This window comes from Clarias gariepinus, chromosome 8 (assembly GCF_024256425.1).
Source record: "Clarias gariepinus isolate MV-2021 ecotype Netherlands chromosome 8, CGAR_prim_01v2, whole genome shotgun sequence".
NCBI classification, from domain to species: domain Eukaryota; kingdom Metazoa; phylum Chordata; class Actinopteri; order Siluriformes; family Clariidae; genus Clarias; species Clarias gariepinus.
The window spans coordinates 2,118,425-2,140,772 of record NC_071107.1 but is presented as its reverse complement, the minus strand read 5'-3'; the positions used below and the strand labels follow the sequence as shown (position 1 = coordinate 2,140,772).

At 37.2% G+C, this 22,348-nt stretch overlaps 2 protein-coding genes across 9 annotated transcripts in view; one reads left to right on the top strand and one right to left on the bottom strand.

Annotated features, from left to right (window-relative positions):
• Nucleotides 1-627: 627 nt before the first annotated feature.
• LOC128529030 (von Willebrand factor A domain-containing protein 7-like) lies at nucleotides 628-16,380 on the top strand. Its single transcript, XM_053502328.1, has 16 exons — nucleotides 628-657; nucleotides 757-977; nucleotides 1,072-1,341; nucleotides 1,485-1,578; nucleotides 2,344-2,457; nucleotides 2,590-2,770; nucleotides 3,047-3,216; nucleotides 7,063-7,175; nucleotides 9,269-9,385; nucleotides 9,504-9,722; nucleotides 11,039-11,171; nucleotides 12,583-12,735; nucleotides 12,840-12,932; nucleotides 13,044-13,312; nucleotides 13,495-13,788; nucleotides 15,899-16,380. Exons 2-16 carry the CDS (start codon nucleotides 765-767, stop codon nucleotides 16,274-16,276), a joined length of 2,811 nt encoding a protein of 936 aa, XP_053358303.1. The 5' UTR covers nucleotides 628-657; nucleotides 757-764; the 3' UTR covers nucleotides 16,277-16,380.
• Nucleotides 16,381-17,171: 791 nt separating this feature from the next.
• gab1 (GRB2-associated binding protein 1) overlaps nucleotides 17,172-22,348 on the bottom strand; it is a 66,010-nt gene continuing 60,833 nt past the window's right edge. For all 8 annotated transcript variants that reach the window (XM_053501532.1, XM_053501533.1, XM_053501536.1 and 5 more), the window contains 2 exons: nucleotides 19,106-19,180; nucleotides 17,172-18,908 (listed from right to left, as the gene is read on the bottom strand). In XM_053501532.1, coding sequence (XP_053357507.1) covers nucleotides 18,756-18,908; nucleotides 19,106-19,180 — 228 coding nt within the window. In that variant the 3' untranslated portion in view covers nucleotides 17,172-18,755. The remainder of the gene's footprint in view (nucleotides 18,909-19,105; nucleotides 19,181-22,348) is intronic.

The following is a 22,348-nucleotide window of genomic DNA, read 5'->3' as shown; positions in this document are numbered from 1 at the left end:
GACATACTTGGCCACTGACAAACACATGAACTGTTTACAGTATATAATTTTTTATATATATTCTCACTTCATATTCTCACTTTTTTTATACCTATTCTTTTTTACCTATATTTATTTTTGACACCAATGGCTGCATGTTGCATTATTTTCAGAGGACAGTAAATCTATAATGTTATACAAGCTGCACGTTAAATACCCTAAAATATATATCTAAGTTTCTGTAGTATTGACTTTTGAGATGATTTACTAAAATATTTGCTGGAATTAGAGGGGTGTACTCACTTTTGTGTGTGGGTGTATGTCTTAACTGGACTATCTGCTGGATTGGCATATCTTCTAAATAACTAGTATAAAATGGACTTGATTGACAGGGTTTTTATACTTTGTATGTAGTGTCTGCTACACACATTATTGAATTATTTGACATTTAATTCGAATAAAGAGTAGGAGAGTTAAAGCTACTTTTTCTTTTCTGGCTTCTTTTACTTCTGACTGAATTATATTTAAAAAGGGAATCATATTCAAATTCACTGTGGGAGTGGTTTTCATTATCTATCTTGTGACACTCCTAATATCGGTTCTCATATAGGCACAACAGATTGTGCACTACTATAGAGTGTAGATCTACTGCAGTCATCTGAAGACTAAAGCTTTAAGGTATGATTTACACGACACTTCTTTATGAACTTAATACATTTAGAACTATAGAAATGTTGAGGGGGAAAAGCTATTTATGCTATTTTCTTCTCCTTACAGTTTAAAAGATGATGATAACCACCAAAGTAGAGTTTAGGGCACAGGTCTGTTTATATCTCATGATGATCCTAATAACAGGTCAGACTCTAGCCTTTATGCCCTGGTCTTTGTTAACTGGGAAGTCAAAGACGCACAAGAACATAACTCGTGATGCAATTCTACAGACAGCAGCTGATGTCTGCAAATTCCAAGCAGACCTGAGGGGACAAAAAATTAATCTGGTAAATACTTTTATAGTATTTCATATCTAATAAATTAAGTAGGTATTTGAAATGAAAAGTAATTGGACTGTTTTTTTTATCTCTTCTAATCCAGGCAGAATTGACTGTAAAGTCAGTAGCAGAAGCTTGTTCCTCTACTGATTCAGGCAAAGATTTTAAAAGCAGCATTGAGGAGATAAATAGTCACAATGCCTGGGTCGATGTTTGGCATCAATTTAGTCCAGAGTACCATTTCGATAGCGAGTCATTTCAGGCTGGACGGGATCTTATTACTAAAGGAATTTATGCCGTCAAACGCAGTGTGGAGCAGCAGAGCTATGAAACTGCCAGGACGGAACTTGGTAAAATCTTACACACTTTGCAGGTATGACACTATGTTATTGTAGAATATCAGTATTGCTAATAAGTCCAATTAAGGTATATCTGATATTTTAAAATAGATTTGACGTAAAAAAAAAAAAAAAAAAAAAGAATTTGTAATTCTGCCATTGTTTCATGTCATTCCAGGATTTCTACAGTCATAGTAACTGGATTGAACTGGGAAAGAAAGAACCTTACTCCAACCTGATTAAACCTGACACCCCACTTGACAACATAGCAGGTAAATAAACACTGAGTTTTCTGTTGGTCTTCTTGTGTGTTTTCTTCCTTTTGAATATACAGCATAGTCAGTTTAAGTTTACAATCTAACCAGAGCAAAGCCGTGCAGTCACACAGTCACACAGTCATTTCTTGGAAGGAGATTGTACAATTCATCAATTATTTTTCCAATACATACTAATTGAATATGATTATAAAAGATGACAAATAGTGGAACTCTAGATTAATCCAAGTTCTTTCTCTGTTATTTACACACTGTTATTGAGATATCAATGAGATATCACAGTGAAAGTATCTAAATACAAAAAAAAAGTACAATTTTGACGTTCTAACTGTTAAAAAGCTGGAAAATAACCTACCAGCTAGCAAGGATGGTTCATGGGCCGTGTTGTGGCATCTTCATTTTTTATTAGAACACATACTAATCTACTTTAATCAACCACAAAAAGCTCTGCTAAACAACTGCAGTTTTTAGTAGACATGTCTATCTACCTATAATTTACAGATGGTTGATAAAGCATGCAAGAACGAGTTAATAGCATGTCTGTTTTTTTTTTCTTTAATCACAGCAAATAAATCTATTTTACTGTACTGAAACATACTGTATGTATGCGACAAATAAATGCATATTGTTCAGTTGTATAGAAAATAATGTACAGAACTGTAGGTTGTGCACCACATAATATATAAACAGACCATGCTGTATTCACATTATAAAAGAGAAGTTTTATTTTATACAGCAAACATTTCTTATTTGTTTTGACAGATTCAGAAACATGCAGAAGGTGTTATAGTGGTGACTGCCAAAATAACATCCTGGAAGAGGTCATTGCACAACAGAAACTAACTTCTGGATACTTTGGGAAATCCAAACCACCAGGTAATTTGATAAATACTTTAATGTAATTTTGTTGTTGGCATTTTTTCCATTTGTTCTTAAAAATGTTTATTTAATAACCACAAAGAAAACAAATAAAATCTTACAACTTAGAAAATTGTACTTTATCTTAAGGAAAGTGCAGCCATGGAGGAATATTTGATGTATCAAGTTGGTGGCAAGGTGGCATAAATAAGGATGAATTAACATCCTGTCATGGTCATCTACATGAAAAAGCAGCGTCAGTGGCCATTGCTGCAACCAAAGAACTGCTGCAAGATATTCGAGCGACAGTTGGAGATTCTAAATTTCTCAGGTATTTTATAGGTAGTATAGGGGATAAAGCAATAATATAAATAGAACACACACAACATTAGTATGTCCTTGCTTCCTTAAATAGGTGTACCATGTCCATTTACTTCTTTGTACAGTTATATGGCTTCACTTCGGCCACATTGTGTTTACACCAATATTGTAATGATTCCTTAATAACAGTGCTAAGTTTGTCAGGGTCTATCACATATTTCAAAGTCATTTTTGCACTTAGTTCGTCTACAACCCCTTTAATAGACCAACCTCTTACCTCCATTAGATTGATGGGACTCAGACAGACATCAGTGATGTGTTTAGTTATTGACACCACTGCAAGCATGTCTGATGATATCGCCGAAGTCAGAAGAATCACTTCATCTATTATTGACAGAAAGACAGTCACTGCAGCTGAACCTTCACAATACATCCTGGTGCCATTTAACGACCCTGGTGAGTTGGATGCCTGGAGCACCACTGTTAGTAGCGGTTGGTGGCTTACAAGGTTAGGGCTCTGGGTTACTGATTGGAAGGTTGGGGGTTTGAGCCAAGCTGTGACTGTTGAGCCCTTGAGCAAGGCCCTTAACACCCCTCTGCTCCAGGAGTAATGTGTCATGACTGATCCTGTGCTCTGACCCCAGCTTCCTAAATGGGATATGTGAAAAGAATTATTTTACTGTGCTGTAAGGGGTACATGTGACAAATAACTAAATCTTAATTGGGATGCTATATTGCTGCAATATGATGAGTACTTCAATACTGGAGGCATAGGAAGAACTCAAAAAACTCAATAAATGAATGTAATCTGAACAGGGAATAGACAATTGACAACGACTGGACAAACTACACTGTAAGTCCAGTAGTAATAATCTTCAACTCTAGCAATTTTCAAGTAATGATTTTTTTATGAATTTATAACTTCATACTGTAGTTATAGTTAATGTTGTTAAACCTCAATTAAACAAGTGAGTTCCTTTTATCACTTTTCTGTTTTCGTTTTTCATGAAGTCATGAAGTTGCTTTTTAAAATTCAGAAAAAATCAGCTAATCATGATGCTTAGAAACTGAACATTGTTCTGACATACTTCCTCCCATAAATTTTAAATTAACATCTACTTACATAAAAGCATATTACAGCTGTGGTTACTACAGTATGTTAATCTAAAAGTAAGTGTAAACTTGACTTAAATATTAATTATGTAGCATTACAGTTCCCTTCGCTGAAACAGGTTTGGGCTTCTTATTTCCAGTAAAGGAAAAATTGTAATGCTTTAGGTTCCCTTCAATGGAACTAAGAGACCCAAACCTGTTCCAGCATGGAAACGCTCCTGGCACAAAGCCAGCTGCTTGAAAACATGATGCGTCAAAAGTTCATGTAGAAAATGTTGAAAAATGCATTCAGTAAAAGAGAGCTACCTGAAAAAATGTTCCCGAAAAAGAAAAAAGTAAATACATACAAGTTTAGAGATCGCTTGTATGCTTGGTGAAGTTGCATCATAAAAATAACAATAAAAATCACATTTGTGTTTAACACAGAAATGATGAGCATTTTAATGGCACTACACAATATGTACAATATCTGGAGGCAGTGTTATAACCCGGGGTTCTTCAGTTTGTCTGGTCTAGTTTAAGCAATGTTATGTGGCAATAAAATGAAGTCAGGCTCCAATGCAAGATCTCACATAAAAAATAATAACTCCAGAAATAAATATTGTGATGTTACATAAGGTTGTCGAAACAATAACACAGTGAATGTGCGCCATGATCAATGCTTTAAAGCATTCCAACAAAATGTTGAGGTGCATGACTTTTTGTTCGTTTGTTTTTGGGCTACGCATTTTATGTAACAGATAATGCCTAAAATATAATATTTAATATCAGAGAACATGAATGGTAAAAACAGAAGTTCAGTGTTGCTTTACTATACAGCAATCAGCCATAACGTTCAACACAAAATGTTTTGACTAATATTGTGTAGGCTCCTCTTATGCCACCTGGACAGCGCTGAACTCTCAGGACATGACTCCAGAAGACCTCTGGAGATGTACTGTGGTGGCTGGCACCAGAACGTTGGCAGCAGTTTCTTTGGGTGCAGTGGGTTGTATTGTGGGGCCTTCATGGATCAGGATTGTTTGTCTTCAGATTCCATGTGTACTTGATTGGATATGGGGAGGGCTGGGTTGGCAGCCTTGGGCTTTTTACCCTGCTGGGCCCCATGCTTGGTGCACCGGGTGTTCTGGTGCCCTTTTTATTAGAGCTTTGTTTTGTGCTGCGTTGCCTTTTCTGTGGGATCAGGCCGGATGGGCTGGCCTTTGTACCTAATGAAGTGGCCAGTGAGTGCATTCAGATGAATTTTAAAAAGGGGGTCCAGGAGGAATACAGAGGTCACGGGGGCCTGGAGCCTATCCCAGGAGACTTAAGACAGGGTACACCCTGGACAGGGCACCAATTCATTACTATACAACTAAATTTGATAATTTTAAGAGATCTCATGCAACATATTTTTTAACCCTACTCCTTGCATCATACACTACCCAGCCAAAAATAAGTCACGACCTGTTGACTTCCATTCCATTAGATAATTACTGAAGTGATTAATATGGTTCAGCAAGTTATTTAACCCTACTGTAACTAATGCAGTGATGAGCGTCTCATTTTAAACAACCATGTCAGAAGTCATATCCCTTGGTCATGACAATGATGTCACAACAACTAAGGACATTGTTGAAACTACTAAAATTGGGTTAAGAACTTAAAAACGCATTATTAAAACCTAGAAGGATAGTTATGAACCAACATCTTCGAAGAAGAAATGTGGTCGTAAAAAATATCCTGAATGAGCTTGATAAGAAATCACTTAAACGCTTAGTGAAATCAAATCATAAAAGAACAACGATTTAAACTCACATCTATATTGACTACTGAATGTAAGTAATTAGAAAAAAAAAGTCTTTAAATTGCTATGGAGAATGGGGAAAAAGGTTATGTGGTCTGATAATTCCAAAATTACCCTGTTCCAGAGTGATGGGTGCATCAGAGTAAGAAGTGAGGCAGATAAATTGATGCACTTATCATACCTGGTGCCTACTGTACAAGCCTGTAGGGGCAGGGTTATGATCTGAGGTTGCTTCTGTTGGTCAGGTCTAGGTTCAGCAATGTTATTTTCCCAAAACATAAAGACAGCTGAATGACCATACCTGATGGCATGGGCATATTCAAATAGGACAGTGCCATGATTCATCAAATTGTGAAAGATTTATTTTTACACATGGATTGGCACCAACCAGACATTAACCCCCATTAAGAATCTTTGGGATGTGCTGGAAAGGCTTTACACAGTGGTCGGACTCTCACATCATCAATACACGATCTTGAAGAGGAATTAATTTGACAACTGAATAAGCTTATCGAAACAATGCCACGACGATCATATGTCATAATCAAAGCAAAAAGCAGACCAACAAAATATTAAACTCATAAATTCCAGATTAATGATTACAGTGTATAATCTGGTATCTCATAAACTTTTTAATATTTAATTTCGAGTCTGAGTAAATATTATTCAGGCCATATAGATACCTAGCCTACAGAAGTTCCGTATCATGAGGAACACTACTCCAGAAGGTGATCATTGACTCCCTTCACAATAAGTGTAAGTCAAACTGTATTGAAGCATAACAATGTCAGAAGCATCAGAGAAGAACTGAACCACTGCTCAGTGGTCCAAATTCCTCTTTTCAGATAAAAGTAAATTTTGCATTTCATTTGGAAATCAATGTCCTATCAAAGTACATTTAGGCATTTGCTCTAATCCAGGGCGACTTAATTTTTTTTTTCATTACACATCTGAGCAGTTGAGAGTTAAGGGCCTTGCTCAAGGGCCCAGCAGTGGCAACCTGGTGGTTGTGGGGTTTGAACCTGGGGTCTTCCGAACCGTAGTCCAATGCCTTAACCACTGAGCTACCCCTGGCCCTAACCTGGTCTTCGATGATACCTCAGCAATGCCATAGGCTGATCGTCTCCATGCCATGTCACATTAATGCATGCTGAAAAAAACCTAGTAGTAAGACCAAGTATTAAGTGCATAAATTAACATATTTAACACTGGGTTACTAGGTTACTAACTCAGTACCAGTCAAGCACTGTCGGGTATATAAATATATATATATATATATATATATATATATATATATATATATATTTTTTTTTTTTTTTTTTTTTTTTTTGTGGGGGGGGGGGTTAATGAACAAATTAATTAACGAAATAATGAATTAAATTAAAGAATCTATCTTTTTTTAGGTTATGGGCCACTTATAAAAACAGCTGATCCTAATGAGTTTAAACAGAAAATCAATGGACTTACAGCTAAAGGTGGAGGAGATGGTCCTGAAATGTCTCTCTCAGGACTTCAGGTAAGCTATACTACATTGAACAATAATAGCTTTTTCGGTATTCTAGAATACAGAACAAGTCAACCTCTAAAAAACAAATCAACGTAAAGACAGTAAAAGTCTTTACATTGATTTGTTTTTTAGAGGTTGACTTGTTCTGTATTCTAGTTAATCCCCAATAACTAGAACCGTCAGTTCACTTGAATGAACAACAAAACCAAACACCGTAGGCGTAGTCAAAGAAACAGACAAGGCTTGGTCTATCAGCAAAAATAATAGCGGAAATAACAAAACAACGCATAAAAGTCATACACTATAAAGCTATCACAAACAAACTGACAGAAGCATATAATTCATAAAGTCCCTCCATTGCTGAGTCCTATTTAAGTATCTGGGTAAATGAGTGAAGGTGACATTTGGGAGTTGTAGTTGCATATACAGTGCATCTACAAATTAAAATTTCACAAAAAAATTTTTCTCTTTCTGTAATTTAATTTAAAAAGTGAAACTCTTACATATTCTAGATTCATTACATGTTAATTGAAATATTTCAAGTTTTTTTTTCTTGTTTGTTTTTATTTTGAAGTTTATGGCTTACAGCACATGAAAATCAAAAATCCAGTATCTCAAAACTGGATATTCTAAGATCAATTAAAAATGGATTTACAGTACACAAATGTCCAACTTGAAAATTATGTTAATTTATGCACTCGATACTTGGTCAGAACTCATGCAAGAATGTGCAAGAAAGCTATGGCCTGCTTGAAGACCAGGTTGCTTTGATAGCAGCCTTCAGTTCATCTCTATGGTCGGGCAAATTAGGTGTTTTATATCTTTGTGTTGATAATAGCCCATAGATTGCCTAGTAATATCATGATCAGCAAACCAATTAGTGGTAGTTTTTGCCGTGTGGGGAGGTGATCAGTCCTGCTGGAAAAGAAGATTAACCTCTCCATAAAGCTTGTGTGCAAACTTGATATAACACAGTGGACCAACACCAACAGAAGACATGGAATCAAAAATGATCAGAGACTGTGGAAACCCCACAATAGACTTCAAGTAACTTTCTTATTAGCTTAGATGAGGAGTTTCTGTCATTTTTGGATTAGGAGTGGGTTGATGCAAGAGTTTAGTCCCTTTTCTGAAGACATCTGTGCATGGTGGCTACTGATGCATGAACTTCAGCCTCAATCTACTTCTTGTAAAGCTCTCCAAAGTTTTTGAATCAGCTTGGCTTGACAATCTTCTCATGGCTGCAGTCATCCCTGTTTCTTGTATGCCTCCTTCTAAGACACTTTTTCCTTCCAGTGAACTTTGCATGAATACGCTTCAATACAGTATTTTCAGTAATGACCTTCTGTGGGTTACCCTCATTGTGAAAGGTGCCCATGATCGTCTTCTGGACAAGTGCCAAGTCTGTAGCCATCACCATGTGGTTACTGAACCAAACCAAGAGTTTACTGTATGAATAGTACCTTGCTCAAACTCGAAATGAAATATTCTTATATTTTGATATTTGATTTTTGATTTTCATGATCTATAAGCCATAATCATCAAAATGAAAACAAAAAAGGCTTAAAATATGAAACTTTACATGTAATGAATCTAGAATATGTGAGTTTAATTTTGAATTAAATTTTTTTTTTTAAAGTCAGGCAGTTATTCAGTCTGCATGCCAGAAAGTTATGGACCTCCAAAGTGTTTAAAATAAAATAAATATGAATAAATAAGACAGAGATATGTAATATGAGAATAATATTGTAAAATAATAGAAAACATTTTTTTAAAAGCTTATTATTGTGAAATGTATTGCTCTCTGCTATATAAATTTACTTATTATTATAAAAAAATCTTTTATGGTCATTATTTTTCCCAACAACAGACATTACTGCAGATGCATTTTATTTAATTCCAGCTGTTTTTATTCCAAAATGTAATTTCTTTAAAGTCAGTCTTTATTTAATTTTGAACACTTTGGAGTTCTATAGAAAGTCAGCTGCTCAGTGATTCAGTCACTCATTTAGCAACAATTCCTCTTCCAAGCTGCACGTTATATACAGTAATACCAGTTTTACTTGGACAGTCTTAACTAAGTACAAGCATCTTTTTTCCAGCGGGCCCTCGCTGGAGCTCCAGCCCAGACTGAGATTTTTGTTTTTACTGATGCTGAGGCAAAAGATAACTGGATGGCAAGCACGATCAAAGCACTGATTGAAAAAACAAAGTCTACAGTGAGTGCTTGAAAATGGTTATACACATTCACACACAATCTGATCATTTATTCATATAGATATAGATATAGATGTGGCTAATACACTGATAAAATATTCTACCTTTCCCAATCTGAAGGTGACCTTTTTGCTAACTAACGCTATTGGCTCTCGACGTCGCAGAAGGAGGGCCAGGGACGTAGATGGGCAACAGACAGAGTCCACTGACTTGTCGAATCCACTTAATCAGGTCTACCTGGACCTATCTCAGGCCTCTGGAGGGCAGGCGATCGAGATCACCAAGGAGACCCTGGCTCAAGCTACCGACATTATTGCAGCTACCTTTATATCTACACTGGTAATTAAAAAAAAAAACTAATCTGGCTCACTCTGCAGAATTTCAGAAGCACTGTAAACATTGATTAGAGTGGTATAACTAACAAAAAGGAAAAAGAAGCATAACGATGCCACATGGGGACTTTCACCCCATATTGAGTCTGTATCTTGAAAAAAGGGCTCACAGGTAAGTGTTCAGTAACTGCAATATTTGTTACTAGTTTAGATAAAATCAATTCTAAGAAAAAATTACTTATTTTTTTAACTTATAACTTATTAATCATATTGGTACTTTGAAAAATAAGCAAACACTCAGCAGAGAGTAAACTAGTAAGCTATAGTATAAACATAACAACATTTAAATCAACAAGCTATAGCATGAAAAAAGTGAAAAGAATTTCAAAAGAAAAAAAGCTGTAGTACAACTAAAGAGCAAAAAATAATAATAAAAATAATACATTTTTAAATGGGGTTTATCTTTTCAAGTGCTGATCTGGTGTAGTTGGATTATCACCTAACGTTTATTAAATTGTCTGGTTTTAAAGCCTAATTTATTAATTTTTTCCATACTGTTTGAAATCCAACCATTTTCATTCTAGATTTTGAGCGGTCTGTTTTAAGGTGCATGTGTGTGATCGTCTACCAGTTAGCAAGTTTTTTATCTCTAATATGTTTTTCTTTTTAACTGGAGCTACATCATCTTGACTATACCAGCATGTTGGCTCCAAAAATTTAGTCCCCTAATCAAGGTTTGGTGTGGTCAGATGGTGATCCAATTATAGCTGATAATTGTGGGAGTTACTGATAAATCTTTGTGCAGTTGTTGATGTGAATTTAACTACCTACACTATAAAAGAAACCATACAGCTTCTGCTATCAAATACTTATCCATCCATGTGCTATTGCTATGGGTGTACAGGTTTACACGCTGTTTTGAAAATTTTATTTATCATTTAATATTGTAGATTATTTAATATATGAATATAATTTAGAATTAATAACCAGAGCAATTGAGAAAAATTGTAAAGGCTCAAAATTTGCAACCTTATAGACTCTTTCTGAATCTGACTGTACAAAAAATAAATAAATAAATAAATAAATTCTAACATAAGTCCTGCAATGAGATAAGCAATGCCGTTTGTTCCTTAAAGGCTTATGTCTATGTAGATTCTAGGTCATCCAGGTGAAGTTTCCAGATATATTTAAACACTTAATTTTGGTCTCACTTAAAAAAAGAATAGTTAACATTATCAGGTAAGTTTAGTATACATGCCAGAGCTGTCGCAGCATAGTTGTATGAGTATTGTGTGTGTAATATACCCTTTTTTGCTCCTTTAGGTTACTCTTTTTCAGGCCATAAGAAACCCAGCCAAAGCTGAAAACTTCTCAGTATTTGTGGATTCGTCTGTGCAAAATCTAACAATTTTCATCACAGGCAACTCTCTAAAATTCTTGATCACCAGTCCCTCAGGTATATATATATATATATATATGTGTGTGTGTGTGGGTGTGTGTGTATACAGGATGTCCCAAAACATTTGACATATTTCATAGTCTAACAACATCGCCAATTCTCAAATTTTAATGAGATGTGTAAAAACTAGGTTTAATGTTTATACATTTAATTCTGTGTTGCTATGAAACAGAAACTTGAAGATGATGAGTTGGAAAAGCTTCTTGTTTTCAGTGACAAGGCCACATTTCATACGAATGGCAAAGTCAACAAGCATAATGTTCACATTTGGGGGGAAGAAAATCCCCATGCTATAGTTAAGCACATGAGGAGCTCACTGAAAGTGAATGTGTTGGAGCTGGACTGCTGACTTGACTTGTGTCGTGCCATAGACGAGGCACATATTAAACAAATGTGAATCTTTGTGAAATCAGTTATAAAATCCATATCAATTTAAATATGTTGTTGGAATTTCAGATACAGTGGAACCTTGGATTACGAGCATAATTAATTCCCAAAATGGGCTCATATATCAAAACATTCGTAAATTAAAGCGAATTTTCCCATAAGAAATAATGAAAACTTAAGATTTTTCATTCCACAGCCCCCAAAAAATAAATACATACAAATAATTAATGCAAAATGTTAATTAAAAATAAAAGAAATTAACCTGCACTTTAACTTTTGAAAAAGTACAATTCGTCCTCTCTTATTTGAGAGGAGGGAGGAACTACTGTGCGGAACGACTTTGACACACACACACACCCATTAGAGACTGAGAGTGTGTGTGTGTGTGTGTGTGAAGGAGAGAAGAGTAGGAGTCTGTGTGAAGGCAAGAGGGGGAGGGGTGTGTGTGAAGGGGCACGGTGTCCAATGACACACGCACACATAACAGAATCAGTGCAGGCTGACCGAGAGGGAGAAAATAGATCTTTAACCTCTCTAATGAGACTTTCTTTTGCTTTACACATGCACACATTTGTTATAATAAACAGTACACGCGTGCTGTATACACACGCGTGCTGTATACACACGCATACAAACACAAAATAAAAGAGGCTTTACACGCACACACATGGTCAGAGTGTTATAGTAAACAGTACACAGGTCCACAGATGTTGATTGCACCAGTAATAGATGTCCACTAAGACAGAGCAGGGAAGACGATTACCCACAATTCCTCAGCGCAAGAGGAAAAAAAAACAAGGCTTGCTCGTTTTCATGTCAAAATCAAATAAAAAATTTTGCTCCTCTTGCGGAACACTCGCAAACTGGGTTACTCACAATCCAAGGTTCCACAGTATTCATACAGAGAGAGAGAGGGGGGAGGGGCTCAAAAACTAATGCATAATTAATATTACACAATATTACATTAATATTATACAATATTTTTTTAACTGTTTTCTAACAATCCTATTATCTAACCCAGGAGTCTCACAAAGCAGTGCTGAACTAAACGGGGCATTGGGCCTGATAGAGAACATTGGTAACTTCTATACGGTGCAACCAAATATCTCAACTCAGACTGGACTGTGGCTCTTCAGTATTGACTCAACACAGCCATACACCATCAGAGTTGTTGGTAAAATGAGTAAAATTAAATATTTGCAGTTTTTCTTTTTAGAAATAAATAAATTAAATGGAGTAATAAATAATCTGTTTGTTGTATTGTTTTTTTCTTTCCAGGTGAAAGCAAGATTGACTTCATTTTTGACTTTGTAGAACTTTCCCAAGGGGCTCATCCGAGCTATGCTGTATTAAACGGGAGGCCTGCAGCCAGTACATGAACTACTCTCAATAATAATAATAACAATAATTAGAAGAAGGAGTTGGTTGTGATCAAAATTTTTTAACCATAGTTCTACACCATTTATTTTTTTCTTAATGCAGACAATAACCTTACCCTGTTGGTCTCCATGATTGGTGGGGACAGTGTGACACCTACAGCAGTGACTTTGGTTGAAGCCTTAAGTTCAAACTCTTTTAATGGGACACTAGAAGAAGTAGATAGTGGTCAATACTTCGTGACCTTCAACAGCACCCCAGAAGGAGAGTTTACTGTTCGTGTAACTGGACAAATATTTTCCTCTAAACCTTTGGACGGCATCTTTCAGAGACAAACACCAACTCAATTCCGAACATCATCAGTGACTCTTATTGTAAGTTTAAAATTAAAAAGACATGTTTAAACAAAATGAGTTAAGTAAAAACTAAGAATTTCTTGAATCGCATTTGTTAATGAATTTCCTTTGGTTCATCATTATTTACGGCTCATTCGCAGTTAAAGTTGGCAAAACTTTTTATAATGTTTATAAAGATCTTTTTTTCTACTTACTCTCAGACTCAACCTGTTGAAACAGTGGAACCAGGAAAACAAATCACACTGCCTTTCACAGTGGCAACCACAGGCTCTGGAGGAAGCTTTAATATCAGTGTCAGCAATGATCGCAGTTTTGACAGTCTCTTTAACACGTCCCTAACTCTCGAGAGTGGAGGCAGTGCGAATGGTACAGTAGCTCTGACTGTTCCTGCAAATGCTTCCTCTGGAACTGATGTAACTGTGACAATTCAAGCTGAAGCTCCTGATGGAAGCGACTCAAACTATGCAGTGCTGCGTCTTGCTGTCATCGCTCCGGTAATAACTTACATCACATTAAATATTCCAGACAGGGCCTCCGAGTCGCACAGTGGTAAAGTGCTCGCCCTATCATCCGGAGATCGCTGGTTCGGTTCCCGGGTGATGCTGTAACCTCTCACAGCCGGAGGCCTCGAGAGAGCTAAATTGGCCGAGCTCTCTCAGCGGGGAGGGATGAGAGGTATTTGTGCTTCCACATTAATTGCACGGCTCGACGGCATTCTGGGCGTCTGCAAGCTCACGCACACTGAGGGAGCGGATAGCACTGGCCTCCGAGTGTGTGACGCCGCCCCCTAACGGTGCGTGAGCGAGCAGGTGGAAAAAAAGAGGTCGACTGGTGTCACGTGGTTCGGAGGAAACACGTGACAGCTCCCGGCCCTCCTGGCTGGATGGAGGTAAGTAGCCTTAATGTGGGAGCCCCCCCTAGTGACGGGAAGGGGATTGGACACGACTAGATTGGGGAGAAAATCTGGGGAAAAGAATTGGACAGGACTAAATTTATTTAATATATATATATATTCCAGACAGCCAAAGGTATTTTCAGTACTTAAATTCAGTTGTTAAATTGGTGGACAGATTTCGAAGTTAATAGTATTTAACTTCAACGCCACTGCTACACTGATCATTCAGAGAAAATCTGTCAGTGTTTTAACAGGGCAGACTTTTCTTTAATATTGTGTAGTTTTATCATCCTGAAAAGCAAAGGCTGTTTAAGTCAAACCTGGACTTTTGATTGTGAATAACAGAACACAGTTATGAGCGTCATATACAGTATAATTCTCTATATAATCTCCTGCTACACTTATTCACGTATCCCAACTTTTCACTAGTGCTTAGACACAGCCAAAGTACAGTTGTGTTCAAAATAATAGCAGTGTGTTGAAAGAAAAAGTGAGAAAAGTAACTTTTCATTTAAATTACATAAATGCATTGGACTCCCTGCATGTTCTATTCTGAATCAAAACATGAAAAATGTTCTAAATGGATTATTAGTTTACAGAAAGTGAAGAAAAACAATTATTAGTCTGTTCAAAAAAATAGCAGTGTCATCACTCATCTTTACAAAGTGATGAATTTACCATTTAAACCAAAATGCTCGAAGTTTAATCTTTCTTCTGCATCTCTGAACTAATATTTAGTTGTATAACCGTGGTTTCTGAGAACTGCCTTACATCTGTGACAATTGTACCACACGCCACAATTCCTCTGAATTTCTTGGTTTTGTCTCAGAAACAGCATTTTTAATGTCAGCCCACAACTTGTCTATTGGATTAGGGTCTGGGGATCGGGCTGGCCACTCCATAACGTCAATCTTGTTGGTCTGAAACCAAGATGCTGCTCGCTTCCTGGTGTGTTTGGGGTCGTTGTCTTGTTGAAACACCCATTTCAAGGGCATTTCGTCTTCGGCATAAGGCAACAGGACCTCTTTAAGTATTCTGATGGACTTAAATTGATTCATGATCCCTGAAATGGGATACAGCATCCCCATATCATAATGCTTGTGTTGATGCTGACTGTTGGGTCTGTTGGTTTTCTATTACTCGACTACACCTACTGTACAAGTAAAATATTGAAACAGTCAAGAACACATGAGATTTTTTCCCTAATTTGAGCATGGACAATTTCCACCCAGGGTCTCCCCTGTCAGCAGTGTAAAGGCTGCAGTTTCCTCCCAGGCACAATTATCATGTTGAATGCATCTTTTTTAACTGGGAAAGGAAATCACTATCTGCCTTCTTCTATTGATGTGAGCTCATTTGATTGGTGATTGACTTGGAAAAGCAAGTATCTCATTGATTCCTCAGAGGGATTTTGATTTTTGAAGACCTATCAGTGTGATAGGCTTTTTTATGACGAAATAAGTTTCTATTTTTCTTTGTAATACTGTAATTGTTATTATTTTACTCTTATTTCTGTTTTGTTGTTCTGAGTTGTTCTATGATTAATTCAAATGGTAATGCTTAAAATGGGTATACTTGGTTTAGATATAGGCATAAATTACAGGTAAGTAAGTTATACAGTATTTTGATTTGGTTTACAAAACTTCAAAGCAAAGCATTTTTAAATACAGATTGTGTAGAAACTCAACTTTTTTTTCTGCTTCTTTAAGGTAACAGATTTAACATCTCCAGTGTGTGAGGCAGTTAGTGTAAATGCTAACTGTCCAGCCAAGTGCAGCGGCTCCTCATGGTCTCTCACTGCCAACGTGACTGATAGAAACGGATCAGGCGTTCAGAATGTGAGAATCCTCCAGGGAAACGGCAAACTCTCCACCACCTCTGTGCTCAGTGACAAAGGCGTGAATGTCACTATGATTGTCTACAACTCCTCTTGCTGTTCCCCAGACCTGGAACTGGTTGCTGTAGATGAAGAGGGAAATGTTGCCACCTGCTACAAAACTGTAAGAGCCACAGCACCGATCACCAGCGCTGCACCCCATGTAATGGCAATCAGCTTGTTTTTGTCACTCATTCTTGGTTACATGTAGGAGGCTACCGCTAGGGGGGAAAAAATCTGAATTTAAATTAGATTGATACTCGGGCCAACACAATGCCTGTTAAGTAGTGCTTTTACTTATTAATGACAGCATTAAATACTGGTACTAAAAGCACAAATTGATTTACTGATGAATGATGATGTGTTGTTACGCACTGTAGATGGTACATGGTGATTAGAAATGTATTGCCTTATACGCTCATTGCATTTTATTTTTGTTTTTCCTTCAAACTACATTGAGTTGATTATTGTCTTGCCTTTCTTTGTGCATCTCTTTTGATTTCCTATGAAATACATTAAACTGGTTTTAAATAATGATGTAATACATTTCCCCTTAAACACCTTCTTATCCAATATAACATTAACATTTATCGTATTTGCTTATGATATTGCTTAAAATATTTCATTTTATTACATAATATAATATTTTATATGCTTAAAATATTAACGCTAGCTAACTAGCTGTAGCTAGCATTACCTGTGTACACTGTTTAGAATGGTTTCAATAGGAGGAATGTAACTATATATACCCAGAAATACAGGGGCAGTATTAACAGCATGGACACGTTTGTGCATTGAGTCCAATTCAAACCACAAGGACTCTCTCACTTGACCATGCCCACACTGTCGACACACTTCTGCCCACACTGTCGACACTCGGCTAAAACTTTGCTTTGAACTGATCTCGCTCCATCGGACTTCCACCTGTTTGATCCCCTGAAAGCAGCCCTAGAAGGGCCAAGATTCACTTCTGATGAAAAAGTGTTGCATTCGTGGCTCAGCCTGAAACATTTTTAACGAGGGAATACGAAAGCTTCCTGATCTTAATCTATACATAGAACATGCAGGGTGAGCAATTTCCCAATAATAACATAACTTTGAGTCAGTTATGTTATAGTAAATGTTTGTTTTTAATATGCTTTATTTTAAAATGTACATTTCTTTTTGATTCCTTAAAAAACGAAAAGATATAAAGCATGAAGAAAATCTGAGGTTTATCTGGCCACATGATACACCTTAAAAACAAGGCTGAACACAGAAAGCAGACAGTAAAGATAAACATGAGAATAGAACAAAAATGGAAGTTTGTGCACGTATATATATACAGCAAAAGCCACTGACGGTGTCCATGTCTCCTTGGCCTAAGAATTCGCTAGTTAGTAAAATTATTTGTCACGCACATGATAAAAGTTGATATAGTCTCTGTAACTTTGAGGCTGAAATTACACATCCGGTCATATGTACAAAATTCACACAGTAAAAGTTTGTCGTAAGGCAGTTAGTCTCCAGAAACTGTGGAAATCCATTTGAAATAAATTATCGACCTGGCAATAAAATACATCACTACACCAGTCAAGAAAGGAATGCGGGATCAATGTACAACTTCTGAAACGTCCTGACTGGCTTTTCTTTTCCCAAACAAGGCATCATATACAGCACAATTAATAAAATAAGGCTGATCAGAAGATTTATCACAGGCTACTGAAACAATGAGCGGACTGCATCGTGTAGCAAGTCAAAGAAAATAATAATTTAGGAAGGAACTGCTAAATTATCGATCATTTCCGTGAGTACCTGACTTCCGCGCTTGAGTTGTGTTACCTTGCAATGAAATAAAAACAGCAGTCACAGTTCCTGCTTTCCCGAGGGTGCAGACTTCTACCCGGCAGAGGCCACACCTAAGCCATTCGATACAAACGACACTTTATTTAATATACACAACACTTTATACAGTCACGTTAGCAGTCCACTGTGATCATCATCTTCTTACTTGTTGTTTTTTTTTTTTTGTTTTTTTCCTCCATGTCACTCAATACCTTAAAAATGTTCTAGTGGGTAACACAAAACACCCACCTTAAAAAAAAAAGAAACCAGGATGTACCAAAGCTTCAGATTATCACAGAACTGCAGAAGTGTGAAAACTTTCCTGTAACCTGACCGTGGCGGTCGCGTGAACATGATATAGCAGAGCACTGTTTGGTGAGAAACTCAGAAATGTTGATCAAACTCAAAGATAACATTCCACTCCATGAATGTGAATGAACACATGACTGGAATTCAAACCCAAGCTGAGAAAAAAAAAAAAAAAAAAACTAAGTGAAGCAGCAAGTGTCCACTTGATACAAATGAAAGTCTATTTGCTGCTCCGTTAGCACGGGATTGATAGGGCTGTAAATCAGTGATGTCTAGCAGTTCCTTCAGCCCCGATACACAGTAGAGAAAACAAACATCGTCTCTCAGCTTATAGACGGCGCTCTGGAAGCCCGGCTCTCCTCCACACAGTTGCCTTTCCCTCAGCTAGGTGGCAGTGTAAACCAACTGATGTGGGACGGGAACTGAACCGGCTTCTCTCTCACAGTATAATCTAGATGAATAATAGAAGCAGATGAAGGTGCGTCATCTACTTCCTGCATCGCACCCCATCTCCGGCCCCGAGACGGGATCGGAGGGAAGGAGCAGGGGATGAGGGTTCACTTGGTCCCTTTGGACGGGGTGTCGTTCTCAGTGGACTGCCGGCCGTCGCTCCAGGCCTCTCGGGTGCTTTTTAGGGCTTGAGTGCGCTCCTGGTCCACGACCACGTAATCTACCCGCTCATCTGACACTGCCATGCCTCCCCCGTTACTCTGCACAACGAAAAGGAAAGGAGGATAAACACATGCATTACTGCTCCAGATAGGATTATATCTCAACCAATAAGATTATTCTCAACTTAATACAGAAATTCCTAGGCGGTTAAATAAACGGTCACATTTCTATGCACTTTATTTATTAGTGTGCAAATCTGAATGCCTACTACATCAATACTCAGTTACGCTCGCACCTTTCGAGTGGATTTGCCAGGGTCCAAGTCCAAGTCCAGATACTCGACTTTGGCATTCATGGGTGGTCCTAACTTCTGAAATTTCCCAAAAGATGCCACAGTTAGTGAACACAGAACAGGCCACATTATCTAGGCAACTTGAACTTAAACCTCCAATCATAACATCACAATTAAGGCAGCGGAATTAAATCAGATGGGTTGCCAGTTGCAATCATTTTAAAGAAATCCTCCAGTTGGAATGTACGTGTTTCTCACAAACAATTTCAACATTATTTTTGTTCTTGTACTGAGGAAAGCAGATGATTTTTTTTATTTCCAGATTTTCTCTCTCTCTCTCTCTCTTTTTTTTATAATTAAATAACATTACCAGTAAACTTTTTATATATTATTCTTGTGGTTTAGCATTGCACAAGTAGTTATGGCCATCTCTCTTAATTATTTACATTTAAGCATTTAGCAGATGCTCTTATCCAGAGCGACTTACATTTTTATCTCATTATACATCTGAGCAGTTGAGGGTTAAGGGCCGCGCTCAAGGGCCCAACAGTGACAACCTGGTGGTCGTGGGGTTTGAACCTGGGACCTTCCGAATAGTCCAATGCCTTAACCACTGAGCCCTCTCTTATGTATATCTACTGGACTATATGTAAGTTCGACTACAAGTTCTACAAGGCTTCTAATTTCCTTCAGGATCAATAAACTATATTTATCTACTAATGAACGCCTTAGGGCAGGTGTAAGGTGTAAGAGAAATGCTTAACCTTAATAGAAAATATTTCGTTCTGTCGAATAAGCAGGCATTAAGCTTTAAAGTCATTACAGTTCTGTTATTTTCTTTATTTTAATTGTTTTTGAGCAGAGATCATTTCTTATTGTGCAAAGCTGATTTATTTTACTGCTCTTTGTTCCAAGGTTGAAGATTCTGATGCATGTTTCCTTGTAAAGATCCTCACTGGCAGTTTGGAATCGGTATTTATGATTGGTATTTTAGAATCACTTACATAACAGTAAAGCGTTTGGACTTACATAAAAATAATCAGCGATAGGTTAGTGTGATATGCTCCAATAGTGCTGATGCTGGAGACTCCATCACTAAACATTAAACATCTGATCACAGAAACATCTTCCAAATCATCTATTCATCCATCTTCAATAAGGTTTATTGCTGCTCTTTGTTGTTGTTTTCGTGGTAAGCTTCTTGCCTACCTTGCAGAAAGCCTGGGTTTGATTCCCAGCCACTAGGTGGCATGGCATCCTCCAATTTGTGCTATCTTGTCAAAAAATGCTACCACAGTATGAATTGATATTGACGTTAACCTTGCAAAAAATGCGAAAAATCTAAAGGAGTAAATTTACTATAACCATCTGAAGTGTGTTTTTTTTATTTTTTTATTCTTTACTATAATATTTTTTCAATAAATTAGAGGTAGCATTTTTTGATAGACAAATATCCCAATCAAATAATGCTTCAAGTATATAATCAACAAAAGGAATGAAAGTTTCCAATCTCGTTGATCTTTGCATGGTCAGAACCATTAAGTAGCAAACATAGGGAGCACGGGTTGGCAGAACACTGGTCCCAAGTTGAATATGAGGATTGAATGACCAACTCTGACCACCCTTTAAGGGAAGCAGCCAAAAACATCATCATCATCATCATCATCCAACGTAAATAACCGTCAGGGTCACAGCAGATCTGTAAACCAGGAAAACAAGGTGCAGGGCAGGACCTCTCCCAGGATGAGACGCCCAGGATTTAAGTTTTTAAACCTGTTTATTTATTGGCCTTGAATTAAATGGACCATCTACAGTCCAAGTCCCTGTAAATGAACTGTTACTATAGAAACGAGCACATATCAGGGAAAAAGAAAATCATTTGAATTACAGCTGGGACTAATTTCCAGAGCTGCAGAAAGGTTGTATATTTGTGTATAAATAATCGTAACATACAAAATTCAACAGATTCCCTTAGACTTTTTTAATAAGTAAGTTTTAAATAAATTCTTTTCTCAGTACAAGATAAAGCAGATAAACAACACAATAACAAAACTAGAGAATTCCTTTAAAATAGAAATACTGCTATGATGAATATGGACTAAACACTAGAAGACAGTGAACATCTAGATGAGGATTCGTCAATCAAACAAACCTGACGAAGCATTAAAGGATGTGCTGACATTCGAGAGTAAACTTTTAGCTATAGTCTATTAATCTAAGGGGAAACCATTCGAAACTATCAACCCAAACTGGTTTAAGCTCTAGCCACCCTGCTCACCTCCTCAAGGTGCTCTAGACCCACCACCTCCCTCTTTACCGGGGTGATGGGCACTGTGCAGTAGAAGGACTCCTCTCTACAGAGTGGAGGAACAGCGAGGAGAAGAAGACAGGAGAAGAAAAAAATTATAATAAAAAGGCAAAGATGAAAAACAAAACAAAAAAAGGCAGCGACAACAAAGCTTTAGAGAAACTGGAAGTGTAAACTGTAAAGTGATGCAAAGCAATAAAGGAGGAGAAAAACTAGAAAAGCAGAGCAGTAAAGAAATATGCTGTGAGAATTGGGGGGGGGTGAAGGGGGACACACTCAGGCTAGTCACATGAAGACTTCTGAATCTAAATCACTGAAAAAAATGCACTATGGTGATCCAATCATCATTTACACTATTATATCCTTACACCACTAAAATATTGCACTGAGGTATGTAATAAGATGTTCGTTTTTGTCTCATATTAATAATAATAATAATAATAATAATAATAATAATACAGGCAGTCCCTGACTTATGAACAAGTTTTGTTCTGGGAGCATGTTCGCAAGTCCGATCTGTTCGTAAGTCTCACACACCTTTGACACGTATACACAATGTAAGGCATACCAATCCCCTTGCCCCACACTGCCATCATGTGGCCAAAAACTGCAATCACGCCTAAGGAAATGACTGTCACAGTGAAATGTTGTCTGTGCTTTTTAAATCATGAGGGGAATCCCAGACACCATTCTGTCAGCTGTTTTCCACTGTATCAGACTGTAAACTCTGTTTTGTTAAAGATTTCCCGAAATGAGGATTATTTACTATCAGGACAGCTTCACAGAACAGACATTTTCCCATCATCGTGCTCCCGGACTGATTCAATGAAACCGGTGATTTGAATCATTTGTTCCAAATTTTTTGTACAATACACGCGAGCTATTTCTGTGGTTGAACCGGAAGTATAACCGCGGTTCATTTATATCTGCGGAAATTT

What these genes read in the sequence shown, in the direction of transcription:
- LOC128529030 (XM_053502328.1), top strand. Translation starts at nt 765, where the DNA reads ATGATGATAACCACCAAAGTAGAGTTTAGGGCACAGGTCTGTTTATAT. An exon ending in GGGGACAAAAAATTAATCTG is followed by an intron (nt 978 to 1,071) that starts GTAAATACTTTT and finishes CTTCTAATCCAG; the next exon opens with GCAGAATTGACTGTAAAGTC. An exon ending in CTTGATCACCAGTCCCTCAG is followed by an intron (nt 11,172 to 12,582) that starts GTATATATATAT and finishes TATCTAACCCAG; the next exon opens with GAGTCTCACAAAGCAGTGCT.